Raw genomic sequence first — 17,312 nt, forward strand, 5'->3', positions numbered from 1 at the left:
ACTCTACACAAAATATAATCATTCATTGTTATGTTTATATCAAGGAATCATTTACACAATGTGTTCAATCTAAACCCATTTAGTTCAATATATTATCATAGTATGTTGAAGTTTTTCATGCATTTCATCTTACATATACACTATATTAAAACTGGATTGACTAGGTATAATTGTACGCTATGTACTGGGAATTCAGTTATCACTATAATCCCCTCATAGTACATAAGCTTCATTTTTCTTAACATTTGTTTTGGAGTCCAGAATAAATTTTAAGTTAATTTCTGAGCTACACCTTTGACAAGTTCCAAAATCAGTACAAGTTGAAAAAAGAAGTTATTTCATGACCAATATTATAATATCTCCATAAAACAGTTGCCAAGTTTCAGTTTATTTCATGGAAAGCTATGCCATTATATATATCACATATGCAACTTTTGAATTTTAATTACCAAGCTTAGTCCAACTACCTGTGATTAGTACAGGGGCAGTGAAAACTTGTAAATTTTTATCTGGAAGTGACATCATTCAAAGGCAAATCAATAAACACAAAACTTAACTTGGACGGCTTTAACCCTCAAGTATCAAACCTGGTCTTGCTGTTAGTCCTAAAAGCCAAATTATCAACTGTGGAATTAAACTACCAGGTAACAAATAGTACAAAGTGAAATTTAGCTTATACAGTAATTGTCAATGTTCACAAGTATGAACATGCCCTTATCAAACAACTGTTTATAGTTCCCACCCCATGTCTGTTAGGTCCTGTATTCTTACTGGTTCAAATTGGTAATAAAAATCACTAAAACTGACTAGGATATAACTATAGATGCATAACAAAAAAAAATATTTTATTTATAACATTATGTACATTATGTAGTCCTCCAAATTTATACAAAATTATAACGTAACCTTAACTTAGTACACATAGACGTCTATGTTGGAATATTGATATACAGTTGAATGTTTGGAAACATTCATTAGGAGTACTCCCACTACTAATGCTACCAAGACATTTATACATTCACACATGGCCATTGTTACATAAGTTCTATGAGAACACTGGTCTATCAGATGCATGTTGGCATGACTGATGTCAGTGATGGGCTTGGTGGTGTTCATCAACAACCTAACTCATCATAACAAATGTTGAATGAACCCCTGGCAGGCCCCTCACTGAGAATCCATACATCAGTCACAATGCATCACTCCTATACACTTTAAATTAACTAAAGCACCTCACTGCTGACCCTCTCCTTCTTTCTTGCCCTTATCATCACTTGATGGACCACTTTCCCTTTCCGATGCCATCTGAAATTAAAGGTTACATGTAATGCCCCTGTACTCTTAACTTGCTGTCCGTCAAATACAGCACTTCTCTAATCAATAGAGGCAGTTACCGAGTTACGAACGGGTTACGTTTCTGGACCCTGTTCGTAGGTTGGAACTATTAATTCCATAGTTTAGGTTAAATATCCCAACCAGTAAAATAATATATTTTAATACATAAATCAATCTTACATAATTGTTACTTACAAATTAACAAAATAATCACTTACCTTCTTGTATGCCATTTCAAACAACTTTAGAGATGCCTGTTGAAGTTCACTGACTTGCTTCTTAATCTCCTCTGGGTCTGCAGTATCCTTGTTAGCAAGAAGATCTTTCACTTTGCTTATCTGGTCTTTCAACTTGGAGCTCTAGAATACAAAAATATTTGTAATGTTTAACAGCTATTTCTTGATTATAAATGTGTATAATTCCAATCACTAAAACAGACTCCATCCAGGATTTTTTTATTCAGTTCACCAAAACTATTAATATTAAATGTTAAGATCAATTTATATCACACCTTCAAACTGCCCTATTCTATACAACTAACAAATTTTAATCTGTTAATCCAGACTGTCACCTTATTTCATTGCACTATTCTATCAAACTAAGGAGTTTAGCCCTTGGAAGCTCTTGACTTTTTCTATTTTTAGAAAGAATCGTGATTTACAGAACAATACAACTTTTCACAAACACCAAGTGATGCCCTCAGAAATAAAACAATCAGGAGTGAATGTCACTTCCATTAGCTCTGACCCACTGAAAACTAATACATATAGTTAAACCATAACAATGTCCTTGGCTACCTGTATACCTGTAGCCATGCCTAGAAATTACCCAGGACTTAATTTTTTTACTTACGGTAGATTTTATTTCAAAATTAATGATTTTTTATATTCAAATAGGATACAAATCAAAGACATTTTACCTTTATAAGACTGTGGAACATATTATAACCTTATAATATGGTAAGCATGCCCTGAGTACTTCCAGACACTAACCTCTTCTGCTGGTAGCTGATCTTTGAATTCTTCCATCTTGCTCTCTGTATCATGAATAATGCTCTCTCCTTGGTTTACTGCCTCAACCACTTCTTTCCGCTTTCTATCTTCTTCTGCATATTGTTCAGCTTTCTTGACCATATTCTCAATTTCTTCTTTGCTTAGGCCTCCTGATGACTGGATGACAACTGTCAAAAGAATTTTTTTAATGGTGGATAAAGGACAATTGCAACTATTCCCTTCCCCATAAAAATTAAACAAAATCAATAACTGTTCAATCAGCAAGTGCTTTACCTCAATGAAGCCATTAACCTTTCTAAACACAAGGCTCACACTGGTTGAAGGCAACTCCTCTGAATCTCAGTTACGTTTATATATGATGCTCATCCAACCAACAAAAAGTGAGCAATGTTAGACACCAATGAACAGTAAACAATGGAAGTTAGAATCATGATGAGACATTGCACAGAAGGAATATTGCAATTTGAAAGAATTAATTAAGCTTCTAAAACTACCAATTGGCATAATCTCTTACTTTGTTTCATTAACAAGAGACCAATGCCAAATGGTAGTCTTGGCATTGACACTAACTTTCATGTCATATCTTTCCAAAAATTTTAAGTTTTTCCCTAAATTTTGACACAGACTGTACAATTAAACAAAAAATACACATCTTTTAGCTGCTAACACACACATTCTTCAGGTAGCTTCATCAAAATTCAACATTGCCTTTCTCAATTAAATCTAATTTATGACTTTCTTAGGTTACCACTAGCTCTGAAAGACCATGTAGCTTGAAGAGCTGCCACCAGGTAAACAAGGCTAATCCATGTAAGCATGGAAAATAGTAGTAAAAGTTGGTGGTGATTTAATACATCTGCACAACATTCACCTACATACCACCATTAATACCATCTACACTATTCTGTGCCTAAACTGTTATTTATCCTATTGTCCACCAAGTCCAATCAGGTTCTCATGAATATCTATGTCAGCACACACCATTCAGATCGATGTACTGTAGTATATACAAATGTGTGTGTGTGCATAAGTAATGAACGCAGATTTAATCTCTGCACCTACCCTTAAATCTATTCTTCCATTTTGCCTAAAATTTACCTCTTGAAGGTGTACACATTAAGTGTAAATACATGGGAATCATCACTAATAAAATCAGGACAATTACTTACTCTGTTGCTCTTTGCCAGTGCCTTTGTCTCGTGCAGAAACATGAACAATACCATTAGCGTCAATATCAAAGGTGACCTCAATTTGCGGAACTCCACGTGGTGCAGGGGGAATGCCTACCAAACTGAACTGACCCAGAACTTTATTGTCTGCTGCCATTTCTCTTTCTCCCTGGTGCACCTTAATCTCCACTTGAGTTTGACCATCAGCTGCAGTTGAAAAAACCTGTAATATAATGTTTCCTTTATATCAATTTCCTCAAATGTGAAACCTGTGGAACACAATCCAAAACTACTTTCTAATAATGACATTGAAATTTTTTTATTGCGAGACTAAAAAGTAGGATAAAAAACTAGTGTACAGTTAAATATGCCAATTTATTCTTAATATGGACAAAAGGCTACTCTATTATCAGGTATGTGAGGAAAATTAGTATTACAGGTATATCAAATTTACATAAAATCTATATTTTCCTTTACAATGAAACTTTTTATCATTCTTAACCCACCTGTGATTTACGAGTAGGAATGGTTGTGTTCCTGTTAATAAGTTTAGTCATTACACCTCCCAAGGTCTCAATACCCAAAGAGAGAGGGGTTACATCTAGCAGCAGCACATCTGTCACATCACCTGCCAATACACCACCTTGGATAGCAGCACCCATGGCCACAGCTTCATCTGGATTGACAGATTTACTTGGGGTGCGACCAAAGATATCCTGTACTACAGATACAACCTGTGGAGTAAAACTGGTTTTAGAACAATTTTGGAAAAACATTTTACCAATACCCATAAAACCCTTTAAGATGTTTTCAAATGTTACATATATAATTTTTCTCCAAGGATATTATTTTTATAATCCCTACATATTGTTAAAAAAATAAAATAAATTACCTTGGGCATGCGAGACATTCCACCAACAAGGATGACTTCACCTATGTCTGACTTGGAGCATTCTGCATCTTTCAGAGCTTTCAGACACGGATCAACTGTGCGTTTAACCAGTTTATCGACGATACCCTCAAACTTAGCCCGGGAAAGCTGTTGGGAAAAAAAAAAAAAAAAAAAGTCGCATTTAGTCATTAACAAACTGACACCCATACAGAGTATAGATGAAGAATTTCAGTCCACATGCATTTTTTTGCAATATGCTTTACCTAGCATCTACACTACATTTCCATAAGTTGAAGTGTCTTTAAAGAAACATATTGGTCATTACATATTAACCACAACAAATATGGCAGTGTTTATATGTATTCTTGTAATTTCTATTCCAATTTGATATGGGATTACATGCACAGTATGAAATTAAGGGGAGCTTAAAGATTGATGAAAACAGGAAGAATATCAAATGTGAAAATATTCCTGAGCAGCAGTGTTGCTTTTGGCTGTATGAGGATGGAATTTTATTGAGATATTCATATTTATGCATCTATGGTCCCCTCCCCCACATGGGGTAGACCTGATTAGTCCTGATGGCACATGGACTACTGGAAACAAGCATCTCATGGCTTTGTTGACTGTCCTTAGTCAAACTGACCAAATATAAATTATTTACATTACGTATTACTATTTTGTCTAATATAATAAATGAGTATATAAGTGAACTCCTCCCAGGTCTGTGACAATGATATGAACCAAATTCCATTGGAAACAAAATTCATCCATCTACGTTACTACACAAATGTGTTAGACAATGGATGAAGAGAGTAATCTGACACATCCCCCAACTCAACTGTTGGCAAGGGATTAAATTGAACTAGGAAATTATCTACAATGAGAGAATAATTTTTTTTAATATTTCATTACCTTATACATCATATGTTTGGGTCCTGAGGCATCCATGGTCAAATATGGAAGGTTAATATCGGTTTGTGTTGAAGATGACAATTCAATCTTTGCCTTTTCTGCTGCCTCCTTAAGTCTCTGCATGGCCATGCTATCCTTAGTTACATCTACACCTTGCTGAAACAATATAATTTCACATTAGCAACTAATTTCGCAGTACCAATTTTTTTTTAATTATGTTCACACACACACACACACACACACCAACAAGAGGGACCCCAAAACAATGTTTCTTTTTCCTTAGATTATACATGTACAGTATCCGGCCAACCAAACTAACTGCCAGGCACAGACAGCCCTTACACAAGATAAAATAAAAATTGTTAGAACCCGCAAAATGAGCTAGTCCACAAAGAACTACTCTGTGAAGAATCCTTGTTTGCTCTATGATGTCATAAAACCACTAAGTGTATCAAGCACAGAGTGGGGAAAGACACATCAACATTCTTGGAAAACAAATGAAATACTAAAATAAGCAAAAACATCGAGAAATAATTGAAACATACAGAAAATGGAAAATTAGATATTTAGGTAGGAGGGCCAGGGGAACACAGACTGGGATTGATGAATTAAATTAAAAAATGGGTCCCCAGAGATATAAAACATTGGAGGTTTGGTAAAAACAGCCCAAGAACGTTTAGAATGGAGGACTGGTCGCCAACCCTCGAGTATAAGGACAGTACTCTGATTTATATATGTTCAGTCATGGGGTGCAATAATCATTCTTTATCTACACTTTATGTTCAAAACGTTATTCACAATGGTGAATATGCTTCAAAGGAATATATTCAAATGATTTTAAAAATATCTTAACTTACTTCCTTCTTAAATTCAGATGACAAGAAGTTCACCAAGTGGTTATCAAAGTCCTCTCCACCGAGGAATGTATCTCCATTAGTCGACTTAACTTCAAAAACACCCTTTTGGATTTCAAGTACTGAGATATCAAAGGTGCCACCTCCTAAATCATACACAGCTATACTGTAATGAAAGAAAAAAATTAAGACAAACGTATTCAGAAGCAAGCTTATAATATAGCAATTCGTTTATTGACCATACATTAATATTTTACTAGTACGTATTTTACACATACAAACACTCCTCAGGATATGGATGGGTTCCATTCCTGGAGGTGACCCTTCCATAGGTACCATAATCAGTTAACACATAGTACACAATGTATACAGTATACTATTACTATACAGGTATGGAACCATTTATTTGACATGGTTGGCGCCTGGGGATTTTTCCTGAAATTTGGAGCACCAGGACTTAAATATACCAATTATACAGTAAACCCTCTGTAACTGGCTGTGAATAATGTTCAAATCACTAGATTCACCATTAAAAGTAGCTTTAACTGTACACTAACACAAACTTAAAATTATAGGCATATAAACATCAATAACAAAAGCATGTAAGTAGCATCAATGAAAACAGCAAAAATGACAAGTTAGTGTTCAAACTGCATCCGTCACCTAGCAATGGTGCTGCACCACAGACCCGCTGACCTGTACACACTCGCCACACAGTGGAAGCCCATAGATATGTAAAATTTAATACTTTATGATAATTACTCATTTTTGCACTTTCTGTATGTAGGATTGTGTGTCTGAGTAAAAAATTAGATTTATCCGCAATTTTGAGTTAAAAACCCTATAGTTTATGATTAACTTTTTTTTCCCATTTTCTATAAGCAAGATTCAGTGTATATAACTACACAAAAATATGAATATTACAGTAAATACAGATTTTCATCTAGCTAATAAAACCTAGCAGCATACTTACACCTTATCTTCAGTTTTGTCCATTCCATATGCCAGAGCTGCTGCCGTTGGTTCATTAATTACACGCAAAACATTTAAACCAGATATCTGTCCAGCATCCTTTGTTGCCTGGAACAAAGACATCACTGTATGAATGAAGCTGATAAAGACTTTCAAGACAAAGTTGCAATGGAGTTATTGATGGACAACATTGAAACCCACAAAATATTGTTTGGAGAACTTAAAATACATAGATCCAGGCCAGAAAATAAATCATTCTTCCTTTACCATTTCAGTAACCCATTTATTGACTTTGAATCATATCCTCCAGATCCCCAAATTTAATTAGGAAATGTTTCAGTGCTACAAGCAGAAACAAATCACTAAGAGACACTCACCTGTCGCTGGGAGTCATTAAAATATGCTGGCACAGTGACGACTGCATTTTTAACTGGAGTATTAAGATATGCTTCTCCCGTTTCTTTCATCTTAACAAGGATGAAAGCACCTATTTGCGATGGAGAGTACATCTTGCCATCATCACCCTCTACCCAAGCATCCCCATTGCTAGCACGAACTATCTTGAAAGGTACAGTGTCCCTAAGAAATAATATGGGAATAATTAAATTTGAATGAACAACTTTGGTTCATTAATGAACAATTTTTCAATTTTTAGAATATTAAGAATGTTACAACAAAAGAAAACTAAAGATTTTAATTTTTAAACAATTTCAAAAGTTGACTTAACTAACCTGTCCTTAACAATTTCTTTATCATCGTATCTTCTACCAATAAGACGTTTGGTAGCATAGAATGTGTTTCCGGCATTGGTAACTGCTTGACGTTTGGCTTGGATACCAACAAGACGTTCTCCATCTGTAAGGATGCTACTTCAGTGTGATGTAGACATGTTAAAAAAAATTGCAGCAAGGGAAATTTATATACCTACTGTACTGTACTTGGACAGAAGTTTCTTGTATTGGGAATCAATCTTGAACAAAAGATTCCTGCATACAATTCCATTGAATACTGAACTCAAAAAAGAGAAATTATATCCACATGAAAGCAATATTTGTGGAAGGGTAAAGTGGGAAAATAAGGTGATAAGGGGAATTAAGAGGGAAAAGGTGGTACAGTACAGTATACCTGTATATTGATAAAGCAACCTGGATGCTGTTCAGCCATGGAAGAAAAACTAGAGGGATTCTTGATGTACATTATTGTACCACAAGGAGCCACCCTGGAAACTATCCTCATGTCAATTACCAATTTAGATAAAAATATGTCAAGCCATAAATCAAGTTACAAAACAATACAAATACATACATGTTCCATTACCTGAATGCAACATGTGAATGAAGGAATAGAATACATGAATAAAGAACTTACCTTTTGAAAATGCCACAACTGAAGGGGTGGTGCGATCGCCTTCTGCATTGGTTATCACTTTAGCCATTTTGCCCTCCATAACTGCCACACAGGAATTTGTTGTACCCAAGTCTATACCAATCACTGCACCTTTTACTCCATCTGATCTGTAAATGAAGTTCTATTTATCTCTCCTGCCCACATAGAGTCCCAACAACCATACTACAGAATCACCACTCATACTAGGAGTCCTAATTAAACTAAAAATTCATAACCTTAAATACCAAGCACTGTTGGAACCAGGATCACCCTCCCTACCTCTTGAAACATGAAGCACTTTTATGTTGAACTTCCAAAGGTAAACTTATTGAAAAAAAATCTTAACCATGATCAGTTTTAATGCCACTTCCCAAGCTTATGCAGGTTAGACGTGATTACCTGATGCACGGTGTCCTGGTTGCCATCAGGCAAATTTAAAGTTTTATGGCTGGATGTCCTTTCCTTTGCAGAGTGGGAACATGCTGGTGCAGGATTGATTCATTTTGCCATAATACATATATGGTAAAGTATCCTGAATTATCAATTTTATCAAAGAAGGTTCACTGCACAAGTTCCATCTTCAGTCTATCATACCAGGTGCTTCTTGAACTAATCAGACAACCTCTTCATCTTGTCAATGTCATCCGATTACCACCCCAACATTTACTTTATATCCCATCTACTTCTTAAGTCCATTAATAAAATTTCTCATCTTACTTGTATCTTGTCTGCATATTGAAGACATCTCTCCGGGCAACAAGGCTCTGAGCCGAGGTCTGCAATAAATAAAAAATCATTAACTACAGAGATGAACTTGCTTTCAATTTTGTTAATTAATTCCAGTACTTAAATAGCCTATGTAGTTTTGAAACTTACTGCATGGTTAAAGAAGAAACTCTGTAGGCTACAAACCATTCCCCCATTACATGCTTTCCATAAGGTTACCATGTACGTTCGAGTTTTTATGACCAAATTTTTATGCAAAAAGTAGGGGGTCAAACAATATACGCATAATATTTTTGAGGGGTTACAATTCATGCATAGCCATGATTCATCTATGGTGTACGATAGCTACCCAGTATACAGTCGCTGGAGGCTAACTTTACCAGTACAGTAAGCTAATTTACCCTGGCCTGGCCTACTGCACCCCTTAGATTCTTTCTTTACATTCCTACATGAAGAGCAGAATCTCATTCAATATATAAGCTGTTTTAAATTTACAAATGCCCAATCCAAATTAAGATTTACAGAATACTTTCTTTTCATTTACATCAGTTAACATTGCTGGTGGCATTGTTGCCAAGTAAGACTCGTCACTGCTGCAACACCCCTAGTCTTCTCGCTAGATTTCCATCACCACTGATACTAAAAGGGCTCACAATTAAAGTTTAAAATTAACTTTTAAGCCATGGCCAAGCAAATGGATACAACCTACAGTACTTCATAATGATTAACTTAACATACACCTTGAAGTCATGTACTGTCAAAAAATGAAATTCCCATGTTTTTCAATGCTGCTACCAGTCCTACTCCCACCTCCTCCTGTCAAATATATTCAGGTCCTACTGCTGTTTTTCACAGCTGCCATTGTTATAGAGCCATCTAGGCCTTTTTGGTATTTTAGTGTTACTGTATATATTCTCTAAGTGTAGTCATTCACCTTTCAACACGTAATAGCTAATAAAGAGATACTAATCTTGTACAGTACAGTGTATTACCATTAAGGGTGAGTTACCAAATTGGTAATGTGCTGCATATCCAGCTCTGGACACCACTGGTTAGCAAGGCACCGAGACATTTTAACCGGTTTTTACCTTTACCGTACTGATGTATAAATCAATGAACAACTTATACTCATTACAAGAATGTCAGATCAGTCCAACAGCTGATTTCAAATAACCACCGTATCGTCATATCAATTCTCATACTCTTCCTTATCTTTTCAGGGTTTAACCAAACACCCCAGCTATCAGCTGTAGCCCCTGCTGCAGAAACTACTAGACTCTCAGTGTACATACTAAGTAAGCAAGATGATACCGACATTGATTTTGGACTTTCTTCAATCAGAATCATCCTGTGATGGAAACTCTTCACATTCTCAAACCCATCCTCTACTGTCCCTTGTTGCTTAATATGTGAAGCCCCTCGACTAAAAAGTTAGGCAGGTTTCTTTAGTTAGGTCAGGTTCTGCTGGGTTCTATATGCTCATTTCCATGTTCAGTATCATGCAAATAGAATCTCCAGAAGGTAATTATTGATGATTGACCCGCCGACGATTTAGCATAGTAAACAATTAAAAAAAACACCGCATTTTCACTGTGCATTATAGAGGACACCACCATAGTTTGTGCAAATATTTCCTCAACCCAACCCAACTTAACTTCGCCCAACCCAACCTTAACAAAACCCCACGCATTACCGCCGAGAAGACAAGTAGTGTGCACATTAGGCGCCTAAATATCTACTAAACGAAGCATTAACACAAGAAATGATTATCATATCAGTACTCACTGATGAAAATAAACAAAACAAATAACTCGTTGGCAGGTCAGTCACCAATATTAACCCTAGAGAAATTTTGGTTCAATTCCATTAGTTATTTCTGGTGTTAATCAGCTCCTCCACCTTTATCAAAATGAATTTACAGTTATTAACTTGGTTGTAGGATATGATCTATGCTTCTGGTGACAATTTTGACAACTTATGATTTCTTCAGACCACTTTATTTGCAGAATACCTATGTCACAAAATACACATGGTCAATTTGTAGTTTCTACCAACCACAGCTCTCGAATTGAGCAATGTATTTTTCCGGTGGTTTTGACAAATTTAAAACACTTTTCTTCTGTTTCCCTTGCAAATGACAAATAAACCAGGGGATCTATGGGGCAGAGCCCCCCCCCCCCCACCCCCTCCTGTTACGAGGTTAGGTTAGGTATATTTGGGTCATTTGAAAGGGAAGCATCATAAGTGTCTTAAAATTGTCTTAACCATCGGAAAAACACATTGCTCAACTCGAGAGCCATGGTTGGTCGAAACTACAAATTGATCCAAAATAATTTCCCTAAAATACTTAGGTTTTCATTAGATACCCACATTTCAAAGGAACTTTTGTGCCAGCTATGGCAACTTCATGCTATTCTCATAATATAAAAGAACTGCAATAAAAAAGCTCAAATTAATACTCATTTTTGGTGAAAATTACACTTGTTGGGAATAATTATGACATCAGATGACGTGTAAAAATCCAAAAATATAAATTTTCAACAAATATAAAACGATAATTTTTCTCCATTTCCCAAAGAAGTATCAAGTTCCGTGGTTGACCTTTTCAGAATCGTAACCCAATATACTATATAATGAAGCAGTATCTGGTAATTCATAAAATTCCCAGTCTCATTGAAAGCTAACAAAGGCACTAATTATTTTACCAGTTAAATATCGGAAGTGGCTATCTAGCCGAGAATTCCCGGCTGGGCTGCTACAGCGCATGTTTTGTCAACGTGAATTGGTTGTAACGTGATTGATGAATGGTGGAACGCTTTGTAAAACGCAAAATTTTGCATGCGAATGTTGGCTATAGCACGATTCCATTCCCAACGTTTTAAGTGTAGCGTGGCACGGGGTTATGCAATGTTTCCAGTTCAGGCTCAACATCACATGTTCAATTGATTCGTGTGTTTTGTTTGCAAAGTGTTTTTTGGGAGGTACTCTGTAAATTTCGCATGTTCCGCAGTGAGGACTAATAACGGTTTACATCATCGCTGTTTACATAGGAACATAAGAATGGAGGAAACTGCAGCGGGCCTATTGGCCCATACTGGACAGTCCCGTTTACACTCAACCCCTATTGCTCATATAAGCATCCAACCTATGTTTGAAGCTATTCGGCGTATTCGAGTTAATGATGATATTTGGTAACTTGTTCCATTCATCCACAACTCTGTTTCCAAACCAGTGTTTACCTATTTCACGCCTAAATCTAAATTTGTCTAATTTAAAACCATTGTTACGAGTTCGCTCCTGGTTGGATAGTTTGAGAACCTTTGTAATGTCCCCTTTGTTTAGCCGACTTCCACTTATACACCTATCAGGTCGCCCCTCGCTCTACGTCTCTCGAGGGAGTGCAAGTTAAGGTGCTTTAACCTGTCTCTATGCTCAAGGTTCCTAATGCCCGGGATTAGTCTTGTCATTCTCCTCTGAATTCTTTCCAATGATTCTATATCCATTCTGTAATACAGTGACCAGAACTGAACTGCGTAATCCAGGTGTGGTCTCACAAGAGCAAGATACAGTTTTAGGATGACCTCGCTAGTCTTGTAACTAACACTCCTTTGTATGAACCCAAGTACTTTATTAGCCTTGTTACTAGCAAAAACACACTGTTTACTTGGCTTAAGGTTCCCACTTATCATTACTCCTAAATCTCTCTCGCAGTCGGATTTCTCTATGGCATCGTTGTTCATCTGGTATCTGGTTTCCCTGTTTACATCTCCTATACTGAGTACTTTACATTTGTCCACGTTGAATTTCATCTGCCAATTTTCAGACCATTCGAAAAATTTGTTTAGATCTTCCTGTAGTTTTGTTGAATCCTCGTCAGATTTAATAACACGTCCTATTTTAGTGTCATCAGCAAATTTACTTATGTTGCTGTCTATGCCGATATCTATGTCGTTTATGTATATAATAAATAATAATGGTCCAAGTACTGAGCCTTGGGGAACTCCACTTGTGACGTTGCTCCAATGGGACTTAGTGCCGTTAATGCTCACTCGCTGTTTCCTGTCCTGTAACCACGCCCTAATCCATTTAAGGATGTTACCTTTGATGCCATGAGCTTGTACCTTTCTAATTAGTCTTTCGTGGGGGACTCTGTCGAAGGCTTTGCTAAAGTCGAGATATACCACATCATAATTGTGCCCCTCGTCCACCGATTCGAAAACTGATAAAAAGAATGTTAATAGATTAGTTAGACAAGAACGTCCGCTTGTGAAGCCATGCTGGGAATCATTGATCAATCGGTACTTCTCCAGGTGATTTCGAATAGTTTGAAATGATTGCTTCCAGTAATTTGCCTACTATTGATGTTAGACTGATTGGGCGATAGTTAGAGGATAGTGATCTATCCCCCTTCTTGAAAATCGGTATTACATTCACTATCCTCCAGGATTCTGGTACTACACCTGTTTTAAGGACATGTTAAACAAACAACTTAGCTAAGGGCATACTAAGCTCTTCCTTACATTCCTTTAATACTCTGGCAAATATTTCATCGGGACCAGGTGACTTATTAGGCTTTAGTTTGTCTATTTGCTTACTAACATCGTTACTAATCACTACTATCTCGCTTAATTTGTTTTCTTCACTATCTCTGAATAGAGTCGGTGCCTCGAGTATCATGTTTAAATTTTCGGTGGTGAAAACTTGAAAAATATTTATTCAAATTATTGCTCATTTCTCCGTCGTTATCAGTGAGCTCGTCGGTATCTGACCATATTGGTCCTTACCTCATTATTCCTCTTGGCTTTCCTTATCTCGGTTTTAACCCTACTCGCCAATATCTTATAATAATCCTGGAGGTAAATTTCGCCACGCTTTATCCTTCTACCTATAGCCTTCCTTTGGCCAATGATGCTCTTTAAATAATTATTTATCCATTTAGGGTGATCAGTTGAATCGAGCGGTTTCTGTCCATTGTTTTGTGAAGTGTTCCCTGTGATTTTTGCTGTTTTCTCCAATTTTGTTGTGTAAGACATGAATATGGAAAGTCAAAGTAAGAAGAATGTTTCGAAGAAGCGTTCTGGTGATCGAATTGCCGGTGGTGAACGTAAAAGGAAGACAATAGCACTTTGTGTTAAGCTAACTACAGGTACTATGTTGTTTCAATTTTGAGTAATCTGCACCTAACCCTATTTTCTCCATAAGCCGTTATTTTTATTGCGCGAGGTTTCACAAGAACGCAACTATCACGCTGTAGCAGAAATGAATATATATATATATATATATATATATATATATATATATATATATATATATATATATATATATATATATATATATATATATATATATAATGGACAACTTTCAGACAGCATGACAATGAAAGAAATCACAATAATTCACCACCACAAAGAAACTTTGCTATTCTAAAAACACTATTTAACAGCTTAAGATGTGAACGTGCAGCAGAAAACCACACAGGGGAACAATACAAAACTATGGAAGCACATAGTGGAAATTGCCAAATCCACAAATAATCTATATGTCTTGTGAATATTCACCAATTCCTGTAAAGTTCTTGCTACCGTTTGTCGAATATGAGTTGCAATAAATCAAAATCAAATTTTTAATTGACAATCACTATTCAAAATCAATCATGATTTAAGGTCAACATTGAAAATCCATCAATCTCAGATTTGTATAAATCACACGAGCATCACAATCGCCAGACTTGTTTTAGTTCTAACTGATTTGTTTACAAAAAGATGGAAAATAAATCTGTTTTTATCCATGTCTAGACTCCTCCATGTCTATATTCTGTTGACATGACTATTTTCAACATTTATTTCACCCAGTTTATAAATTAAAACTGCCAAATCTATTAGCCTGAAATCTGTAAATTGCAATAGTTATTCTAAACCAGTGTGAAATATATACTTGAAGTGCAATGTTTGTGTGACGAAATAAGACACTTGTGTAATAAGGCGCAACCATTTTAAAGCGCTGCATTACATTTCACTATTTCACTGCATTTTCCTACAATTCACGTTGACTGTTGTATATCATAAACACCGTAGAATATGAACACCTCTTCGAAATCATTGAGACGTACTATTTAACAGAACAAACTCATGATGACAATATAGATACAGCCTTAACAAATAGTTGGTAAGCATCATCACCTGCTGCCGGCGCCATGGCGTCGTCTGCTTCACCAAAGTAGCCTACAAGAGTTTCTAGTCAACAATTCAATAATACCTCCGTAAACACTTACCTGTTGTACCAACTGGGCAACATTCTTCTTTGTGTTGAGGGCACACAAATTTGTGGCCAAAAGTCTGGCTTTTGATATCATTTTAGTGGCGTTTGTGGTGCAGCGACGGCGAGGAGCAGCGACCCACGTGTGACTGATGTAACACCAAGGGTTGTGGCGGCGTGGACCAGAACCTTCTCATTCACATCAACATGGTTCTTATTTCTGCTTCACCCTTCTTGAATTAAAACATGTTTTTAAATAATTAACTGAACTTTTGACTACCTTGTGTAAAAATCATGGTAAAATTTTCATAATTCTTAAAATGTAATAATTTCATAAACGCACTACAATACACGTGAATCCTTTACTGTGTTCCTGAGTCCTGACAGCTGAAACCCATGTATTTTAGAATATCTCCTTGGTGAGGGTAGGAAGCCGGTGATTTATTTTACTCCCTAAGTACCTGATGATTTTTGTCTTTTAATAATCACGGTCCAGTGCATAGCGTAGCGCAAACCAGAATCCAGAAGACCCGCCAGACTCGGTTAAGAATGTTTGATAGGATTCTGGATCACATCCTACCGCTGTTCATATCTTATTCAAGTCACACAAATTCACAATCACAATCACAACCTTCATGTTTATCGTATTATAGATAATGTAGATTTAAATTGTAACTCGTTCATTGTTTTATTGTGCAAGTGTACACGTTTCTGACCCATACATCAGTCCTTGCCACATAAAGCTTGCATTATTTATCAGCGGCCTTGTAGCATGTTTATCTATTTTCTTTAGTTTTTTGTCTATACTATACCCTTTTTTTCTTTGTCTATTCTCTTTATAAACACACACACGATTTGGTGATGCTCAAGTACTAGGGAAAGATAAACCAAGGATTCTATTATTCTAGTACTCGTGCTATTAGAATTGTTGGCTATATGTATTGCAAGTTGCAACCATTGAGATTTAAATAGTTGAAGAAGATATACATGTAGGTGGTAGACGATGAATGTAATTTTATACTGTACTGTATACCTTAAGGAAGTTAAGGCTGCAGAGCACTTTAATCTATTGTATAAGGCACTGTAGTCTGCGGATGTACTTTATATGAGCAGTCTCTTGTTTACATTGTTATCCTCTTATCATGTGCAGATTATATGATTCAAAACCGTCCATTGGCTAAAAGGGGCCCATAAATTTATCGTTCCCCGGGCACTGGCCAGCCCTCGGCGGTCCTGCAGATCAATCAATCAAAAAAGGCTAGTGACAGGGGGAAGACCTAAAGATCCAATATCTGGTGATGATGAATAATGGGTTTAATATTTTTGTTTACGGATGTCAAACTTTCCTGGTTTTATTAGTGAAAACGTTTATTTGAGTATAGTGTGACTAGAATAACACGCAGGCGCACAAATGCCCAAGGACAGGATAGGTCATAGGAATATAGATCACCGAAAACCAGCACCACCTTGGTAGCCCCGAGCGCGCTTAAATCAACTGGCAGACTAAATATGAAAAGTATGTTCGCAATAACTCAATTAACTTATATTCTTCAGCCACCAAAATACCAAGGTGTCTTTCCAGGGCCCTGGCTAAAATCCATCCACAATCAAGTGATCAACTGACTCAATAAGCACACCTATGGGCCAATAAAGCAAGAGCCGATTGGGTGTGGTAGTAAGAAAAGAGATTTGTATTATAAACTTACATTTATGACGAAACTTTAAAAAAAATCCATAAGCCTCACACAAGCTTCAACTGCTTGTATTGGAAGTTTTATCTGCAGAGTGTTTTACT

General features: G+C 36.3%; 1 protein-coding gene across 1 annotated transcript; it reads right to left on the reverse strand.

The window, feature by feature from the left end:
• Window positions 1-830: 830 nt before the first annotated feature.
• Window positions 831-15,690, reverse strand: LOC121859650 (heat shock 70 kDa protein cognate 5-like). Its single transcript, XM_042356588.1, has 14 exons — window positions 15,534-15,690; window positions 9,254-9,312; window positions 8,519-8,664; window positions 7,882-8,005; window positions 7,528-7,729; window positions 7,152-7,258; window positions 6,182-6,344; window positions 5,325-5,480; window positions 4,410-4,556; window positions 4,024-4,251; window positions 3,518-3,740; window positions 2,328-2,515; window positions 1,554-1,694; window positions 831-1,305 (listed from the first exon to the last, which is right to left on the reverse strand). Exons 1-14 carry the CDS (start codon window positions 15,612-15,614, stop codon window positions 1,234-1,236), a joined length of 2,037 nt encoding a protein of 678 aa, XP_042212522.1. The 5' UTR covers window positions 15,615-15,690; the 3' UTR covers window positions 831-1,233.
• Window positions 15,691-17,312: the final 1,622 nt, after the last annotated feature.

This window comes from Homarus americanus, unplaced genomic scaffold (assembly GCF_018991925.1).
Source record: "Homarus americanus isolate GMGI-L3 unplaced genomic scaffold, GMGI_Hamer_2.0 scaffold2224, whole genome shotgun sequence".
NCBI lineage: Eukaryota > Metazoa > Arthropoda > Malacostraca > Decapoda > Nephropidae > Homarus > Homarus americanus.